Consider the following 19,379-nt stretch of genomic DNA (forward strand, 5'->3'; position numbering starts at 1 on the left):
CTCCACACTGCCTTTAAGTTTATCCAAAGAGTATTTGAAAACTAGGTAACCCTTTACAATAAGGATGTATTCATTCATATTAGTTCATGTATTTACTAACAAGAACAAACAATGAACAATACATTTATCACAGTATATGTTCATGTTTGATGATATAAATACAGTTGTTCATTGTTAATGTTAACTCACGTTGAATTAACTAATGTTGACAAGCAGGATTTTGGTTGTTAATGCATTAGAACATGTTGAACTATGATTAATATATGCATTACAAGTATTGTTCATAATGTTAGTAAATAAATTAACATTAACTAATGAAACCTTATTTAAAGTGTGACTGAAAAAAAAAACGGCTGAAATATACACTCAATAATATATTAAAATAATGTATTGGGTTAAAGAATTAATATTACCATAATTTTGGGCATTTAGGTCGCATAATGTATCATTATATTACTAGCATTTGTCTTACAATTTGTACATTGTTTTATATGTTTGCCTAGTTTTCTATGTGTTCTTCATAGAACTTCTATATAGAAGAAAATGTTAGTTTAATTAATATAACAATTTAAAAGATATAAAAGTTTATTATAAAAAATATATTTTGTTCTGTAAAGGTTTATGAACATTTCCAAATAAAAAATGTAACTAATTTAAAATGAAACTAAAAGTAATTTTTTTCCACAAAGGAAGATTGGTCAGAATAACAAATGTTCTACTTTGTGTTGGATGAAAAATCAGGGCTGTTTATGCAAAAAATAAAAAATAAATCTCCAAATTACATTTTTATTTGAAATTCGACAGAATGTCAACGGTAGTTTACAAAATGAAACAAACAAACAAAAAAACTTTACCATAACTATGAAGTCGTCTCTTATTTTTTTCCATAGCGAAACGTATATAAACAGAAAACGGTAAAATCAGTATTCGCACTGAACAGTGTAAATGTACTACGCAGCAATTTTTCTCCAACAAAACAGTGTAATGGTCATTTTCACCCAGATTTTTAATGGTAAATCCATTACTGGCTAATATTCCGAGCTCGCTAATCATTCCGCATCATTCGCGGACCATAAATTAAACTCCACAAGCGTTCCCTCAAAAGCGCCAGACAAAAAACAAAGCGATTCGTCCGCTTTTATTACACACCGACTGCTTTCAAAACCGTAGAAAAACAGAATTTGTGGGCCTGCCAAAAGCGCCGGAGCGCGGCCACTCGTCTGAGACTCCTTCCGCATTTTCCTGCGGCTGTGAGGCAGTGACGTGCGCCTCTGAAGGCGGTGTAAGAGCCGGAGGAGCTGGAGGCTGCAGCGCCGCGGAGCGCATCAGACTCGGCCCCTCCCCTCCGCGCTCCGCCGCGGCCCGCCCTACTCACACAAGAGCCCCGTCTGATTCTGCCCGAGTCTGGGGGTGGGAGACGCAAACCCGCACGGCCTTGGGAACAAATCGTATATATACTACAACAGGTAGGCCCCAGGCTTTAACACGGTCTTAAAATACACATGTGTGAGGTTTTGTTGGTTTAGAGGGGAAGTGAAGTGCGTGTTTATGGGTTTGCGAGATTAACGCCGCTCTAATGGAACGTAGGCCTTTTGTTAGCAGCGAGCCGCGGCCTGCAGAGGCCTAAAGTAGGCCGCGGAGACCAGACTCTCACGACCCACTTGACTGTTTTTATATACACTAATAGAGCTACACGTTGATTTCGTATTTACATTGACTACAGTGTGTGTTGGGGATTATATTTAGTGTTAGTTTGCTTTGACTAAATTGTATATTTATGAAATTTAATGGATTATTTTAATGTATTCAAAATGGCGATGTTAGGCAAAGGGGCGTGGCTGGTGGTTCATAACGATGGGCGGGATATAGTCAAGGCTCAAGAAGGAAACGCCCTTTTTACTGTAAACAGATGGGAGGAGGAGAGGCGTCAACCCTACAGTATCAGATTATAGGATTCATGGGAGGCTATTTGGGTTACAGTTGGTGTGCTAAACCTACTTCTTATTGTGCAGTCATTTCTTAACTCTGTTACTTATAATTAAATAAATATGCTTGAGTTATAATTTAAAGTATTTGCAACTCATAGACTGAGAAATAGGCAGCTCAAGATAAGGTACTTTATTTAATATTCATTTGATTAACGCATAAGGTCATGTTAAATAAATAATAAGTGCAGTTTTAATGCAAACAGGATTGAATTATTTTTATGTAAAGGTTGTGTTTTTAAATTTGTAATGACACTTCACAATATAGTTTAATTTATTAACATTAGTTAACTACATTACATCAAAAATACCTCTGAACTCTTATCTGTGTTGGTTAAGGCTAACCTTATGCTATTTTTGTTATGTATTAGTAAATTTAATTTAATGCACCTAATCTAAAATAAACTATTAACAATGAAAAGCTGCTTGTTTTAGATAACATTACCCTACTACCTAATACTGTAGCAAATGTTTTGCTTGATGTCTGTTCATTAGCATAAAATGTTAACTTAAGACCATTAAGTAAAGCCTTGCCAATATCTATTAATTATGATAGATTCTTTACAAAATATTACTTTATGGTTATGACCTATAAATGAGAATTAAGCATCCATTAAAATGTTGTCTGAATTAAATGCAGAAACCATCAAAATGTTCACTTGATGCAAGTTCTACAAGTGCATTACAATATTCATTACAATAGTGATTTGCAAAGCATTTTTATTTCTAACATTTTATAGAAATTGTAATTATTATATTTAGAAAAGTTTTATTAAATTTCATTTTAAGTAACTTCCATCTTAGTTTTTAATTCTATTTATGCAGTAAATCAAGACGTTATTAAGTAATTATATAGTAATTAAAGTTATTATATATATAGTTATTATATATATATATATATATATATATATATATATATATATATATATATATATATATATATATATATATGTATGTATGTATGCTTGCAATAAAGGAATGCAAGAACACCTTAACTGTTTTGTTCATTTGTTTTGTGATGTAGTTTTCTTTATCTCACTGTATATATTGTAAAAAAAAAAAATTATAAAGCTACACAACTAAACCTTAATTGAATAAAAAAAAAAAGAATTTTGTTACATTTCTTGTGTGATTTCTCTTGTAGATCCTATATTATGCAGATGAACGGTGAAGACAATGGATGAAGATGTAACTGTTCTCTCTCTTCATTCCCATGAGCCTAAGATCATATTCCACGGCACAGGTAAACAAACAGTCATTATGCTGAAGTCTCTCACATATGTTTTGTTTGATTTTGTTTGTTTGTTTGTTTGTTTTAAGACATTAAAAAGATTAAAATCTTGTTATTAGTTACTCACCCTCGTGTCGTTCCAAACCACTAAAACTTTTAACCCTTTAAGGCAGGGGTGTCTAAACTCAATCTTGGAGGGCCGGTGTCCTGCATACTTTATTTCCTACCCCAATTATACAACCTGAACCAGCTAATCAAGCAGTTTAGATATATTAGAAACTTCCAGGCAGGTGTGGTGAAGGAAGTTGTAGCTAAACTATGCAGGACACCGGCCCACTGGGACAGAGTTTGGACTGCTTTAAAGGGCATCTATGGTAAATAATCTACTTTTCAAGCTGTTTGGACAGACATGTGTATAAGTATAGTGTATAGACCGTCATATTGGGGTAATATAAACACACCCAGTCCTTTTTTTTTCAATTTAACAACATAAAAACGGTGGACCAATTGGAGCGGTTTTTAGATTGACCGCAACTTGACGTAGGAGTGCAGTCCACCCGCCCACCAATATTGATTGACTGGCACACGCCATCTAATCTTCAGTTTGTCGTTTCACGTCCGCCATTTTCAGCGTGTTAGTCAAAGCGATGCCACTAAAGGAACACCCTTGCTCTATTTTTAGATGTAAAGCTCACTGGGCTCAACACAAGATCAGCATTCACCACATGATCGCTCTAATTGGAATTATTGTTTGCAACTTAGTTTGTCTGTAGGTAGGTTTGCATACTAGTGTACTTTTTATTGCATCTACCTTAAACTTCAGAAGTTTGCATTTCTTGGTCACAGAAGCTCCCTGTGAGTGTGATCTTAACTAGGTGCAGCTGTAAAGTGTGAGCGACTTTGCCTCATGTGAGTGTCGCTCCATTGGAAATAAAATAGCAAACTTGCCTGCAGGTCGCACACCAGAAGCGCTGCTTGGCGACGTGCAGCATTGACTTCATATCTGCCGCCCCACAGAGTAGAGGTCTGCATTCCCGCGGCTGTACCGCTGGAGCGAGCGAGCACGTGTATGTATGTATGTGAATGAGACATCGTGATGCTGCGTTTAGCGTGTTTGTTGGTGTGTGTGTTGATACAGACAGCTTGTTAGGCTGTCTGGACTCCGTATAGCTGGGTGGTTTTCGGTTTTGTTTTCCTCCCCACTCGTTAGCGGGAACGGGCACAACGGGTAGGAAACAGGGTGGGTCGGGCAGCGGGAGAACAAATGCTCAATATAAGCGGGAGCGGTCGGGTTCGGGCTAAAACCTGGCGGGAGCGGGATTCAAAATTTAGTCTCGTGCAGATCTCTACCACAGAGCGCCATCTGAACATGCGAATGTCCGTGTCTGGTGTGCCGTGTCGCGGCTCTAAGCGGGTCATCCGGTGCCTCAGACAAAGTTAATTTAGTGTGCATGGTTATTAGTCTCGGTGTACAAGCTCGTTACTTTAAACTAGCACACAGTTGGCTGTAAAACTATACAAAGACACAAATGATTTTGTACTCTCTGCTTGGTCTGTGGCCGATGCGTACATGCACGGCTGAATGCTGATCCTCTCATGCAGCTTCTCTGCCTGTTTGTTGCTAAACACAGAGCGTTGGAGCTCTTGACTCTGCCCCCTAGTTACGTTGGCAGGAACTTGAAACAAATTTTCATGTGAAGCAACACGCCCCTAAAACAGCGAGCTGTGTAAACGCCCACCACCGTTTAACACGTTTTAATAAAAACATCTGAACTGTGTTAAACTGAACCTAAACTTTCACACTCAGAAGAACCATAATATTAACATTAAATCATAAAAAAGGGGTAAACTATGTGCCCTTTAAGGTTAGTCCATTAATAGTTAATACCACAACTTAAAGTCAATAAACTATTCCCCTGCTTTGATTTATATTAAGAATTAAATAATATTATAATTGTACATTTTCTAAAATGTAATGTTTAAAGGAGACCTATTATGCCCGTTTTTACAACATTTAAAATAAGTCTCTTCTGTCCTTAGACTGCATGTGAAGTTTCAACTCAAAATACCCCACACATAATCTTTTTTAGCTATTTAAAATTGCTCATTTTAGGCTTTGTTCTAAATTGTTGCATTTTAGCTACTGTCGCTTTAAATTCACATTAGATTTTGCTATTTTCAAAAGAGGACGGAGCTACAAATGAATATAATGAATTAAGTATGAATTACTGTTAATGTTTACCATTAGAGGCTTATACTGTTACTGTATCATATACTGTTGCCACACAACTTTAAACCAACAGTTTAAACCACTACGAGAGTTCACACTTAGATAATGCTTGACTATAATAGCCGATTTGGCATGCTGTCCCGGGAGAGACCCCTGAGCTTGGAGATAGATGAGACCAAGGTTCCCGCATGGTCAATGATCATTAGTATGGATACGAGATCAGGTATTTCCCGAGAACCCCCCAGTAAGTTTTTACCTATACTTTGGTTGATAAGGTGGATCTATTAGAATTAATTCAGTATGTATGTGTTAAGTGCTTGTGACTGTTATTACAGTTCGCTTATGTCACGTTTTTAGACTGTGGGAGGAAACCTGAGTTCCTGGGGGAAACCAATGCAGACACGGGAAGAACATGCAAACTCTGCAGAGAGTGCCGACTGGCTCAATTTGAACTTGAACCATTGGGCCTCCCGCTGCGAGGCAGCAGCACCAGCCACTGAGCTGCCATGTCGCCCGATCCTAGAATTGTGGAGAAGAGAGAAGGGAAGGATGTAGGAGGGTTTTCCAAAATGAAGATAGGGAATGAAAACTTATCTATAAGGATATTTTGGAATGATCCGATAGGCTAGCTGATGATTAGCGATAAGGACCAGCTGTAGTCAATCATATCACATGCTCCTCCTGAAATTAGTTTGTGAAACTTCACTTAGAAAAGACATTTTTGCATAAAAATGGACAATTTAAATATGCAAATGAGGCATTCTTTTTTTGTTAAATATGTTCCAATTTGCAACAATTGTTTAGATGAATTCAGGTGAAAAATAATTGTTTAGGACAAAAAATACATTTCAGGAACTATTATTTATTCTGTTGACATTTTTGAAAGTGTCTAACCAGATTTAGGTTAAAAGTTTTTTTTTTTTTTTTTTTTTTAAGTAATCTTAAACATCTTATCTCGTTTTAAGTTTGGAATAGCTGAACCTGATACTGATTATGAATATGGACGTTGAAAGGTTGTTAAAAAAGAAGTAAGAATAGAAAGAAGACTGAAAAATCAAATCAAAATCTCAGAATTGGCATGTGCATGGAAAAAAATAATATCTCACCTTAATGTTTTGGAATTTGTAACTTCTTTTTTGAGAAGAGTGTGATGGAGAAGAAGACGAGGTGGTGGTGGAGCTGCAGGAGTCAGTGCTGGTGTCTGATGTGGAGGGTGAGAAGATCGCGGTGCACGGTCTCACTCATGAGGAGCTGGTCATCCAGGAGGCCATCGAGGATGTGGTGGCGGAGTATGTGCCTTGCACTGATGAAGAGGACGATGTTGATGATGACGATGATGAAGGGCTTGGCACCATTGCCGTGGAGACCTGTGTGATGTCACCTGATGATGTGGCTCTGGAGGATGAAGGGCTGCAGGTGGATGTGGTGACCGACGCTCAGGTACAAGAGGATCCAGACACCTGCGGAGACTATCTGATGATCTCCTGTGAGTGAGATTGTAGCGAAAATGATCTGTAAATATTTGCTAGCCCTCAAGTGGTTCTGAATTCATCTGAGTTTTTTTCTTCTTCTCTTGAACACAGAAAGAATGTTATAGCCGTTAGCTCTGTTTCCATTCACCTATATTTATGCACATTTCAGGATGTCACATTAAAAAAGCTTCATGGAAATGGAAAAATGTGCAAAAATGTTGAAAATGCAATGAGCATAAACAACTGATGCGCACAACTCTGTTTGATAAACCTTTTTATCCTATAAGAAAAAGCATGCACATGTAAACTGAATCAATTCCAACACGCACATCAAAAAAGTCTTGTGATTTATTTTTTTCTCCAGGCCATGCTGTATAATTGGTGTGATGGTGTCTTTATTCAATAATGTTTCATGTGATATTCCATTTCCATTTCATGTGAAATCTAATTTGGATCTTTGCATGGAAACATGGCTATTGACATCAAAACCAGGAAAAATAATACTATGGAAGATAATGGCTGCTGCTTTCCAAAATATGGATTACATTTTCCATAATCTAACACTCACTTGCTTTCAGTGGATGAAGCTGGAAAGGTGGTGTCTGATGAAGATGCTAAGGTCACCATTGAGGGCACTTTAGAGGATTCAGAAGATGTGGAGAAGGATGATGATGGTCAAGAGGTCATCAAAGTGTACATCATCAAGGCTCACCCAGGGGAGGATGACTTGGGTACGTCACAAATATATACATGTGATTTATCAATCGTGATTTTGTTTTTTATGAACGATTCTAAACAGGTTTTTATTTATTTTGCAATAAAAGTAGATTGCATATGATTGAAACTTCAAGTCATTGTCCAAACTAAGCCAACACAATCCTTACAGTGTTTTTACCGAGTCTGTTCAAATGCTTCAAAACGCTCTTCATAATTTCACCAATTACCTCCATTGTTCAAAGCTATAGACTGTAAAGTTCAAAACACTACGCCAACTGTGAATGACATGCAATGGCGGCCCTAGGCGAGATAAAAAAAAAAATTGGGCTCACAGGTGTAAAAACATAAAGAAGAAAGCAGAAAAAAACACTATTTTAATATTTACATGTATACATTTGTATTAACTGTAACATATTTACATTTAGTACATTTAAAAATGAAGAGTTCAGATGCAAAAACTCTTAATGCCATTTAAAATTTCTTTCAAAAATGAAAATTTTTCTCAACCTCCTATGTTAATGTTAAATTATTTCAACCTAAAAGTGTATTTACTGAAACCTACCCACAAGAGCCTTAGAAAAATGCTAATTTTAGATGAAAAGTTTAGATGGCATTCAGAGATGTTTGCAGCTGAACTCTTCAAATATTCACTCATATTTAAACAAACACACTATGGGTCTTTAGCGATAAGTTTGGGGTCAGTAGGATTTTTAAATGTTTTATAAGTGTATAAAAATTTATATTTAAAGAATTAAAAAAATTAGTAATTAAAGCTTATAAAAATTTAAATGTAAATAAGCTTATCCTGCTCACCAAGGCTTCGTTTATTTAATCAAAAATACAGTACAAAGTGTAAAGATAAGAACTGTTCAAAAGTAGTTTGTCATTTAATTGAATAATTTATTCCAGTGAATTTAATGATGAATTTTCAGCTTCATTACTCTGGTCTACCGTCACATGATCACTCTAATATTAGTAATAATTTCATTTGAAACTACATACAATAAAGGTTCAAATAAGTTATTTAAAAATGTAATAAATATTGAACAATTTTTGACATTTAATAAATGCCGCCTTGATGAACAGAATAATTAAAAGAAAACATGGAAATAAAAAAAACTGACCCCAAACTTTTGACCGGTAGTGTAAGTTGGCAAGTGTTGTAAAGTATTGCAAATGAAAATGCAAGTGTGTTGTGAAAAGAAATTGTATATAGAACAAACTAAATAAAATAAAGTACAAATAAATTAATGAATTAATAAAGAAGGGCACAGGTTGGACAAGACACAGATTCTTGAATTATATGAACTATTTTGATAAAAGAAAACATACCTTTACTTTGAGCTTGCTTCCTTTTTTCAGCTGCCGTTTCAATTCAAATTCAAATTTGATTAAGATCAATTAAAAATGGCAACGACTCTTGTGATATAATTTTACTTAAGACTTTAAGACACTTTTTTGAGTTTATATTGAACGTGAGCGTGAACTAGAGATGCGCGGATGGGCTATTATTTCATTCGCAACCGCATGACAAAATTCATCATCCGTCCGCCATCCATCCGCAGTAACATTTTTGACCAATTTTTAAAACCGCACCCGCCCGCCATCTGCTGATTGGGCTCTTTATTTGAATGGCTTATTCCTTTTTATTATTAAATGAATGTTTCTTTATTGATCATTATAGAATAGAGAATGACTTTAATGTAGACATGCAGTTAATCCAAACGTGCAAGTCATTAATTGACGACGCTTTGAAGTTACGCTAAAGATACGAGGACGTGTCTTTTCACTTGATTCGATTCCTCGGTCCTTCAGTCTTTTCCTTGCGTCCTTCCCTCGTATCCCGGTGGGGTGGAAACACGAGGAAAGAAAACAAGGAAAGGAAACGAGGATGCACAAATAAGAAATGAGAAGCACCCGAGCTCTCAGAATATCAGCAGTGAACTCCGTCTCCAATCGGCGCACAGGGACAAAAGTAAATAAATAGCCTAAATTAAACGCACTGTACTATACAACTTTTTTTATTGTAGCCTAACAGAAAACGCATTGACACATCATTTCAACATGCTGCTATTTAGTCTACTACTAAATGCCTATTTCACTTTATTTTTTAGTAAATAGATAGAATAATAAGTCATTTACATTATAGCCTAATAATGTTTACATTTGTAGTTGTCCATAGCAACCCCAAAAGCATACCTGCTTGCCTTGCACATCTAATTAATGGGCACAGTTTTTCGACTATTTTTTATTTATTTATTTTTTATTTTTTGCTGTGGATGTTATTGAGCTTGTAGAAATCGGAAACAACACCAGTTCTGCGACAAGATGAACCTTTATTTATATCTCTATCAGACAATACCTATTTTATATGCCAAAAGAAACAACAGGCAGTAAAAAAATATTAACATAAATATCTTAATGTAGGCATAGGCTATAGTCGCATGCTTTGGCAAACAATTGAAAATTTTTTTAATAAAAACGTCATACCGTGCCTAAGCCTTGTAGGCTCAGTCACCCCCACAATTAGAAATTAAATTAGAAAAATAGATATGCCATCCCTCTTTGAGCGAACATAAAGTCTGACCAGGCTAAGTGCATGTATGACAAGTGCCCCAATAACCCATGGATTTAGGATTATGCCCATTCCCCTCAAATTTGAAGCATAACGAAATACTACGCCAGTTGCGACAAAGAAATTCTGGCAAAATAACCTTAGCCTCGAAACGTAAAAGCGAGGCCAACATGTCTAGAATAGAACAGGCTAAACCAATATGAACGTAAAATTATCAGCTGACCGAACTCAAAAGTTTATATTGAACATATGTGTAGCCTAAATAACATAGGCTAATTGGTTTAATATGCCTGACCTTAGGTCTAGTTTGATTTTTTTTCTTGGCACAATGCAGGAATAAAATAGCATCTGTGTCAGGATTCAGACGGGAGCGCCTGCATAGCCACTATAATGCGCCCTGCTGCACTGAAGGAGCGCTCGCTCGCAGCACTTGTTGCTGAAATGCATAGAATTCTCTTGGAAAGTTGCTGTAGTCGTGGGAATGACTGGCCTTATTTCTCCCAAAAGGAAGTAGATTTTCCTCTGCTGATCCGTCTATACGGAAGTTTGTAGAGGAATACTTCTGTACTTCATCCAGAATTAGTGTATCCGATTCCTCCTCCCATTCTGTGAAGTCAGTCCTAGGCTTTTTCGTTGGAGTGCCAGCTATGCCTATAAAAACAGTACAACCGCCCGCCGCCCGCCCGAATTTAATTAAAATATTATTTTTTCGTAACGTCATCCGCCCGATCCGCGGTTTATCCACGGAGTCCGCGGCTATAACCGCCAACCGCGCATCTCTAGCGTGAACGTTACTTCATTGTAGTTCACCCAATAGCCGAGCGAGGGCGGTGTTATGCAAATTAGAGTGTGGTGCTGCTGGATATGTTTCTAATATTTTCTGCTTTTATTTGACTGTTGTGTATTTATTATAGTTTTCAGCTATTTGTCATGTATGAATTATGCAGAGCTATTCTCTTAATGAAATTAAGGGTTTTTTTTTTCTTCTCACTGTTGTTGTGAATTGTATCGCTTTTAATGCGGTTTCAATTTGTATTGTTAAGGATTTATACGTGCGCGCTCATCCTCACCCTTACATTCACAGTAAATGTACAAGAGCAGTGTTCGTGGGGCCCTTCAAGAAACGCAGTGGCTTAGTCGACCGTCTATACTGCCTGTTGGACGGGCTGGCACTGGTGATGTGACTTCCCAAAATAAACATGTCAATAAAGTAGACCCACCACTGTCATTTGATTGACAGGTTTTTGTGAAGATATCGGAAATTCAAATGACAAAAGTATTTGCGATTCCACTTTGGCAGGTTACATGCACGATGCAGGGAAAAAGAATAAGCAAATGCAGCCATTAATATTGTTTTTTAGATATGTCAGGTGCATAGCTTGTAAGATTGTAAGACAATGGACGTTTGGGATTTTTTTATTTGAAATGGGGCAATCACAACAAAGTCACGAAAGTGCAATGCGGGATTTGCAACTGCATTTGCATTATGTGACAATTTATCCATCCACATATTGAAAATGCATTTGAAAATCCAATTTGCATTTGCATTTAAAAAATTGTTTGCAATATCCTTTTATGAAATCATTTCTAGTTGTTTACTAGTATAGTTTTTAACAGAGTTATTGGTGATTCACAGGAGGCACAGTCGACATAGGAGACGCTGAGCTAGATGTGGATGAAACCGTGGAGCTGGTGGATTCTTCTGGACTGCCCATACGAGAGAAAATGGTGTACATGTCAATGGATGAAGCCAATCAAAGTCAGGATGACATCAGTGAGTCTTGTTACTGTCAGTTTCATATGAAGGGGATTCTGTAAAGGGGTAGTTCACCCAAAAATGAAAAGCGGTTGACTTGCTTGCTTCGGTTGACAACAAACCCAGAATGTTGAAAAAAATGCAGCCATTGTCATCCATAGTAGGAAAAAAAATAGTATGGACATCAGTGACTCTTCCCCATCATTCTTTAGTATATCTTCCTTTGAGTTGAGCAGATGAAAGAAACTCAATATTTGGCGGAACTATCCCTTAAATATGAAGAGCGGCTCTGTTGAGACTGCATGTTCTTCCCCAAACAGATGTGGCTAAAATCACAGATGAGGTCTACATGGAAGTGGTGGTTGGGGGTGAAGACCCTGGAAATGTTCAGAGGACACTTGAAAACGCATCACTTAGCAAAGACTTCATGCCTGTGGCTTGGGCAGCTGCTTACGGTCAGTAAAGTCACCATTGTTTATGGTTAACGCATATATTTTTTACAGTTAATTTTAAAGAAAATCTGCATTTGTATGTCTCCTTTTATCATTTATATTTTCCCTGGTATAGAATGAACGTATTTGCTTATTACAGTTATTTGGATAAATTTGGGAAAATGTGTTTAGATGGAGTTTGTAAATGTGTTTGTTTACAATGTGAGAAAGGTAATTAATATAATGTCTGTCAGGTGGGGAAGAGAGCGAAAGCTGTGAGAACCGGAATGGAGCAGCTAGTGCTCTGCTGCATGTTGATGAATCTGACATGATTGAAAGGCTCAGTCGGCAACGAAACAAGAACAGGGGCAAAAAACGCTCTGAATTTCGGCACATTCAGACAGGTGCGTCTTTACTGCTTCATTGTTGGTTTTTTAGATTTTATTTTTATAGTTCATTGTTTATTTGAATTTATTTATTAACCTTTAAACAGCTGTTACATATTATATGCAAATTTATGTGGTCAAAAATAAAATTAAAACAAAGTAAGAAATAAAAGAAATAACTTCTGTTCAGCTAAAATACATTATACTACCAACTTTAACTACAAAAGTAACAGTAAATGCAAAAACTGGTGAAAAAATTCCACTGAAAAACCTGTCACAGTGTTTACAAAAATATTAAGCAACACAAATGTTTGCGACATGTATATTCATAAAGGGTCACGAAACACAAACACATTTTTTGAGATGTTGACAGTCATATAGAGTTGAAGTCAGTATTTTTAGTCCCCCTTTTTTTTCTTTTCTAAATATTTTCCAAATAGTGTTTAAACACAGCAAGGAAATTTCCACAGTATGTCTGATAATATTTTTTTCTTCTGGTGGAAGTCTTATTTGTCTTATTTCGGCAAGAATAAAAGCCATTTTTAATTGTTTAAGAACCATTTTAAGGTCAATATTGTTAGCCCCTTTAAGCTATATTAGTTTTCGATAGTCTACAGACTATAACCAACATTATACAATAACTTGCCTAATTACCCTAACCTGCCTAGTTAAGCCTTTAAATGTCACTTTAAGTCGTATAGAAGTGTCTTGAAAAATATCTAATATAATATTATTTACTGTCATCATGGCAAAAATAAAATGAATCAATTATTAGGAATGAATTATTTAGAAATGTGTTGAAAAAAAAATCTTCTCTTCGTTAAACAGAAATTGGAAAAAAATAATCAGGCGGGCTAATAATTCTGACTTCAACTGTATGTGTCCTACGCTGCTAAAAACACTATTAGGACACACATATTTACAAAAAAAAGTGACAATTGGTTGTTTTTGCGCTATTTCAAGCAAATTGATTGGATGTCTGTACCAGCAAATACAACGTGACATCTTTGAGCTTTCAGCATTATTTATGAGAAAGACTTGGTTCAAACCAATCAGCGAACTCAGAGACCAATCAGAGAGACGCCATGTTGTGTTGCCAATCATAATTAAAAAAGGTGGAAGAAGAAGAATTGTTTGGAGACATGGGTCATCAGTTTTCCCGCTATGAGAGCACAGCTGGACTCGTGTGGATTACAGTAGTCTGCTAACATGCAACAAAAATGTTTGTAAAGAACATTTTTACCCAAAAGCTTTTTGTGTCTGGAAATGGTGAAATTCGTATTTGCCGCTCAGCTCCTTTTAAAAAAGACACGGCTCCAGTTTGTGTTGTGTGTCCTGTCTCCACAGATTTGGTAAGTGTGCGATCATTGTGCTCTCTACTTTGTGTGGTATAAAATTCCATTAAAACTACACTTCCAGCTGTTCCACGCATCCAATATCTCGTTTTGTCATGGGGGGCATGCATGAAAGGTTTCTGAATGAAAGTGAAAGTGCCAAACTTCAGTTAAAGTAAAAAAATTAAGAATGAAACACCCGAAAATACATGAAACTCCAGAGGGAATTTGGATAGTGCTGTGTCGAATTGTGTACAATAACATGTAAAACGGGATCATCAAAACACAACTCATGTACACGCTTTAATCATATTATTGTCTTATTCAGATTAAGGCAAATCATTTGATTACTGATTTCCATGTAAAAGCAGTCACTATCATCTCCCCTGTGACTGTGTTGCCGGTGTGGAAATCAGCTGTAGTACACTTAATGAAACTCCCCTTTTTATGCAAGCCCTACCCTCTTTTGCCACTCAACACTCCCTCCTATACAGTGCGGGACTCACCCACTAGAGGTATGAAAACACCCTGCTGAGACGGGGGTTTCGTGACCCTTTAAATATATTATTATTATCAATGTTAAAAACACTTGTGATTATGTGACACTGAAGACTAAGTAAATGCTGAACGTTTATCTTTGTGTTCATTACATTTAAAATGAAATAAAAATTAAAAGTATTTATTCTAAATAACATTTCAAGATTGTAGAGTTTTACATTTTTTGACCAAATGAAAGCAGCTTACTTAAAGACTCTTTCCAACCTCAATCTTTCTCAGTGCTAAAATATATTGCATTCATTTTTGTTTACTTTTTCAACTTCAGCAATCATCATCGGGCCTTACGGCCAGCCTCTTACAGTGTACCCTTGTATGCTCTGCGGCAAGAAATTCAAGTCACGTGGTTTCCTCAAGCGCCACACCAAGAACCACCACCAGGATGTCGTCAACCGAAAGAAATACCAGTGCACAGACTGTGACTTTACCACTAACAAAAAAGTCAGTCTCCACAACCACATGGAGATCCACACTCTCAGTAGTAAAGCCCCATTTGAGTGTGAAGTGTGTGGGAAAGAGTTTCACCAGCAGGCTGCGCTGTTCTCCCATCGTCTGCAGCACCACCACAGAGAAGCCAAGCTTCAGATCTCACCACCAACCACCAAAATGCACAAGTGCAAGTTCTGCGAATACGAGACTGCAGAACAAGGACTCCTCAACCGGCACCTGCTCGCCGTTCACAGCAAGAACTTCCCGCATATTTGCGTAGAGTGTGGGAAAGGTTTTCGGCATCCTTCAGAGCTGAAGAAACACATGAGAACACACACCGGTGAAAAACCGTACTCATGCCTTTACTGCGACTACAAATCAGCCGATTCGTCCAATTTAAAGACGCACGTTAAAACCAAACATAGCAAAGAAATGCCCTACAAGTGTGACCGATGTTTCCAGACATTCGCTGAACCAGAGGAGCTTCTACAGCACAGCTTAACGCACGAGGAAGCCAAAACGCACCAGTGCACCCACTGTGACCATAAAAGCTCGAACTCCAGTGACCTGAAGCGCCACATTATTTCAGTTCACACCAAAGACTATCCACATAAATGTGAAGTCTGCGGCAAAGGCTTCCACCGGCCGTCCGAGCTCAAGAAACACTCGGCCGCCCATAAGGCTAAGAAGTTGCACCAATGCAGGCATTGCAATTTCAAGATCGCAGATCCATTTGTTCTCAGTCGGCACATTTTGTCGGTGCACACCAAGGAGCAACAGGCATTTCCTGATAAAAAGGGTCTTAAGAAGACGTTTGGACTCGGAGCTCATGGAGGTAAGAAAATATTGGGGGGTGCCGGTTTGTCGAAGGGTCACCGGGAGCGAAGGGTGTACCAATGCCAGTATTGTGACTACAGCACAGGCGACGCGTCTGGTTTCAAAAGGCACGTGATCTCCATTCACACCAAAGACTATCCTCACCGTTGTGACTTCTGCTCGAAAGGTTTCAGAAGACCATCCGAGAAGAATCAGCACATCATGAGGCATCATAAAGACCTAATGCCTACCATGTGACCTGCCATACTATCTCCAATCAGGAAAAGGTTCATTCTGATATAGCTGTGGCCTTTTTGGCTGAAAGCGAAGTCTGGTTGAGCTTTTTCAGATTGCAGATGGTATAGAAAGAATGAAAGCGGGAGTAAATGGACCATCTAATGTGTCTGATTACCCCTCTATAATGTTCAAGTGAATGTTTCGAAGATTCATGAACCTTTCTTTAGATCCTGAAGAATAAAAAGCTAACCATTGTTGTGACCAGCTGTAGGGTAAATGCACCTCTAGATAATCTTGCATATTAAATCAAGTGTGGATGGCATTACATGTTGATATTGAGCATCTGGTGATACATTTGAATTATGACTCCTGCATTGCATGTTACACAAACTGTGTGTGAACAGCTTTGATGATTGTGGCGTGAATGTGCACATGCGTTTACTAGTACAAGTTTTGAGAATGGGCTTGAAAAAGTCTATTGTCGTTAAACGATGGTGCTAATGCTTTATGTTTAGCTTCAGATGTGCAGAATGTCTAATGAAAACTAATTAGAAATAATCACCTCATGCCCTGGCTGCTGGAAAAGTGTTGTCACTTGAGAGCAAATGGCTGATATAGGCTTTAATTTGGGTTCTAAAACCAAACCGTGCTGCCACATTCATTTACCAATAACAGCTGTCTGGACTTGAATGTAATTTAGGTTTTCTTGGTAATATAACAAGCTTTGATCAGAGTGTGCCGTCATTACATCAGACTGAAATCTAAATTTGTTTTAATTTAGATGCTTGTATGTTTGTGTACTCCTCGAATGTGGCCATTTGGCTTTTGGTCTGTTTGTTGTAAAACTCACCCTCAAATAAATATTATTATTATTGTTATTATGAAGAAATTTAGGGTAAATTTTATTTTTTACACAGATCCAGAAAATGTATAATTTGGAATAAACAGATTCTAAAAGAGGTTATGTTATGTGTATATGAAATATTTGTAAATACAGAAGTAATAAACAGTATTTTGTGTCCAAGGTGTTTGCTTTTCATTATAAAATTGAGCATGAATGACACACACACACACTCACACATTAGTTTTTTGCCAACCTATTTAATCCATCGGCAGCAAACAAAACCAACAAAGAGAAAAAAGAAGTTATTCTTACAGGTGGTGTGCCATAATGGTGATCAGACATGTTAGCCAACAGTGGCACCTCTAAACATGATACATCATTAAGAATTGAGTTAAAAACGCATCATTTTGGTGTAAAAAATACTTTGTGATTCTCTTCCCTTTGCTTGAGATTGTGCAGACTGTTTAAGGCACAAATAAAAACAATATAATGTGAAAGAGACCAAAACCAAGCCGACCGTAAATTCTAAAAAATCTAATCAAATGAAACAGCTTATAAAAGTCTTACAGGTGGTGTGCCATAATGGTGATCAGACTTGTTAGCTAGCATTGGCACTTATGGTCTAGAACATGAAAAACTGAGTTTTGGTAAGGAAATACTTCTCTCACCTCTGCTTTTGATTACTCTGTAGTTGCAAACTGGTCAATCAATATGAGCACACCATGACTGTTCAAGGCACAAAGAATGTTTTCATACAAAGTGAAAGAGACCAAAACCAAGCCGACAGTAAATTCAGATCTGTTTTTGTCTGAAATGAGTGGACCGGCTGAAGCTGTCTTTGTCTTCGCTTGATGAGGTGATTATGCGGCAACTGAGCATTCTCCTGTAGAACACAAGTTTATGTTAGAAAGTTATTTATAAATGATGTTTCTTTCAACACATTGTCAGTTTTTTTAAAATAACATTTTTTTCCCCATGAAAAATCATAAAACAAACCGCCTGGTGGAAGTATGAGAATGTTTTCATCAAGAATGCCAGTGTCCCGACAGAACTGCCTGAACTTCTCCTTCAAGTCATCAGCAATTTCTGGAGTGCGACCTGTGACAAAAATCCCAAGGGAATCTCAGTTTTTGTAATAACTTCAAATTTTTTAAATAACTTGGTTAGAGGCATGACTGATTTTTTAATATTTTTTTCTTAAATTATGGTAGCACAACCATGATAGATTTTTTGTTACCATGGTTTTACTCCAGACTAGCCTTTTTTAATAAAACCATGGTTCATTTACTATGGTTGATTTTTGTAAGGGAAAACATTGTCAACATTAAGGTTAAGCGGCTACTTGTATTGTCTACAAAAGATGTCCTTACTGAGGAGTTTGTTGAGGACATCAGATTCTCCTGCTTTGGTTTTGATGACATGAATAACAGCGTACTTGTCAAATGTGGCATCAACCACGCGCAAATCATTGTCATTTTTCCAACCTGAAAAAAAATTTGCATTCGTATTTTAGCCCAGATAAAGCATGTTAACTATTAGATGAAAAAATAAGAAAAAAACAATCTTACGCTGGCTGTAGAAGACAAATCTTCCAGGAGTCTCGGTTTTCTTGGCGAGGTTCGTCATTTTCCAGCAGGTACCATCACTCCTAAAAAACAAATTACCGAAGGTATTGATCAAAAGGTAATGCATCAAAACTATTTCCTTTGGCACCAATGAAGCTTGTTTGCATACTTTGGTTTATAGCAATTGAGTTCAAGGTCTCCCTCTTCGGTGGGCACCAGCATGGCAGTTCCCATCTTCATGTCAACCTTTTTACTTGCAAACCATTTTGCGTTTGTAGCAAAGCCAACGAGATACCACTTTCCTTCCACCTGAAGAAAATTTGTTAGCGCAATTATCTCACTTAGTGCCCTTCAGTTTAACGCATGGTGTAAATGCTCGTATATTTGAGGAATTTACCTTTTGCAGGTCGAAGTCAGTCATGGGCATGACATCAGCCGAGGCGAAAACTGCGCAGAGCAGAAGGCACAGCATCTTTACTACGACACTCGTCATGTTTGCAGAAGTGTTGCTTCTCTCTCTGTTTGCAGTTCACAAGGCAGAGTCGGGTGTGTGGAGGAGACGAATGGCAGCCCCTTTTTATCCTCAAACTGAGCCCCCCAAAGCCGAGTCCCTCCCTACTTGCAGACCCAACAGGAATGATAATTACAGTCGTTACACAACTGCTAACACGCACGTGTGTTTTCTTCTAGATGTACCGCATGTGGGTGCGTTTTATAATTTATATGTCCATATTTGACCTTCAAAATACATGTTTATTAAGGCTCTTGTGTTCATTCTGGTTACATTTATTTGATAATCTAAAATTTAACAAAAGC

At 37.3% G+C, this 19,379-nt stretch overlaps 2 protein-coding genes across 5 annotated transcripts; one reads left to right on the forward strand and one right to left on the reverse strand.

The window, feature by feature from the left end:
• Positions 1-1,386: 1,386 nt before the first annotated feature.
• Positions 1,387-17,178, forward strand: zfx (zinc finger protein X-linked). 4 transcript variants are annotated; one of them, XM_073940621.1, is made up of 9 exons: positions 1,387-1,466; positions 3,130-3,391; positions 5,549-5,669; positions 5,804-6,932; positions 7,497-7,649; positions 11,847-11,984; positions 12,287-12,421; positions 12,652-12,801; positions 14,941-17,178. In XM_073940621.1, exons 4-9 carry the CDS (start codon positions 6,821-6,823, stop codon positions 16,173-16,175), a joined length of 1,923 nt encoding a protein of 640 aa, XP_073796722.1. In that variant the 5' UTR covers positions 1,387-1,466; positions 3,130-3,391; positions 5,549-5,669; positions 5,804-6,820; the 3' UTR covers positions 16,176-17,178. The 4 variants fall into 4 exon arrangements, with proteins under 4 accessions (XP_073796722.1, XP_021325975.1, XP_073796721.1 ...); XM_021470300.3 differs by lacking the exon at positions 5,549-5,669 and having other exon boundaries at positions 1,387-2,113; positions 3,130-3,228; positions 6,591-6,932; XM_073940620.1 differs by having other exon boundaries at positions 3,130-3,228; positions 4,171-6,932.
• Positions 17,179-17,235: 57 nt separating this feature from the next.
• ptgdsb.2 (prostaglandin D2 synthase b, tandem duplicate 2) lies at positions 17,236-19,115 on the reverse strand. Its single transcript, NM_001045413.1, is given in 6 exon segments — positions 17,236-17,881; positions 17,995-18,096; positions 18,369-18,482; positions 18,567-18,646; positions 18,733-18,872; positions 18,961-19,115. Coding segments are annotated over 6 exon segments (555 nt in total). The 5' UTR covers positions 19,057-19,115; the 3' UTR covers positions 17,236-17,858.
• Positions 19,116-19,379: the final 264 nt, after the last annotated feature.

Source organism: Danio rerio, chromosome 24 (genome assembly GCF_049306965.1).
Source record: "Danio rerio strain Tuebingen ecotype United States chromosome 24, GRCz12tu, whole genome shotgun sequence".
NCBI classification, from domain to species: domain Eukaryota; kingdom Metazoa; phylum Chordata; class Actinopteri; order Cypriniformes; family Danionidae; genus Danio; species Danio rerio.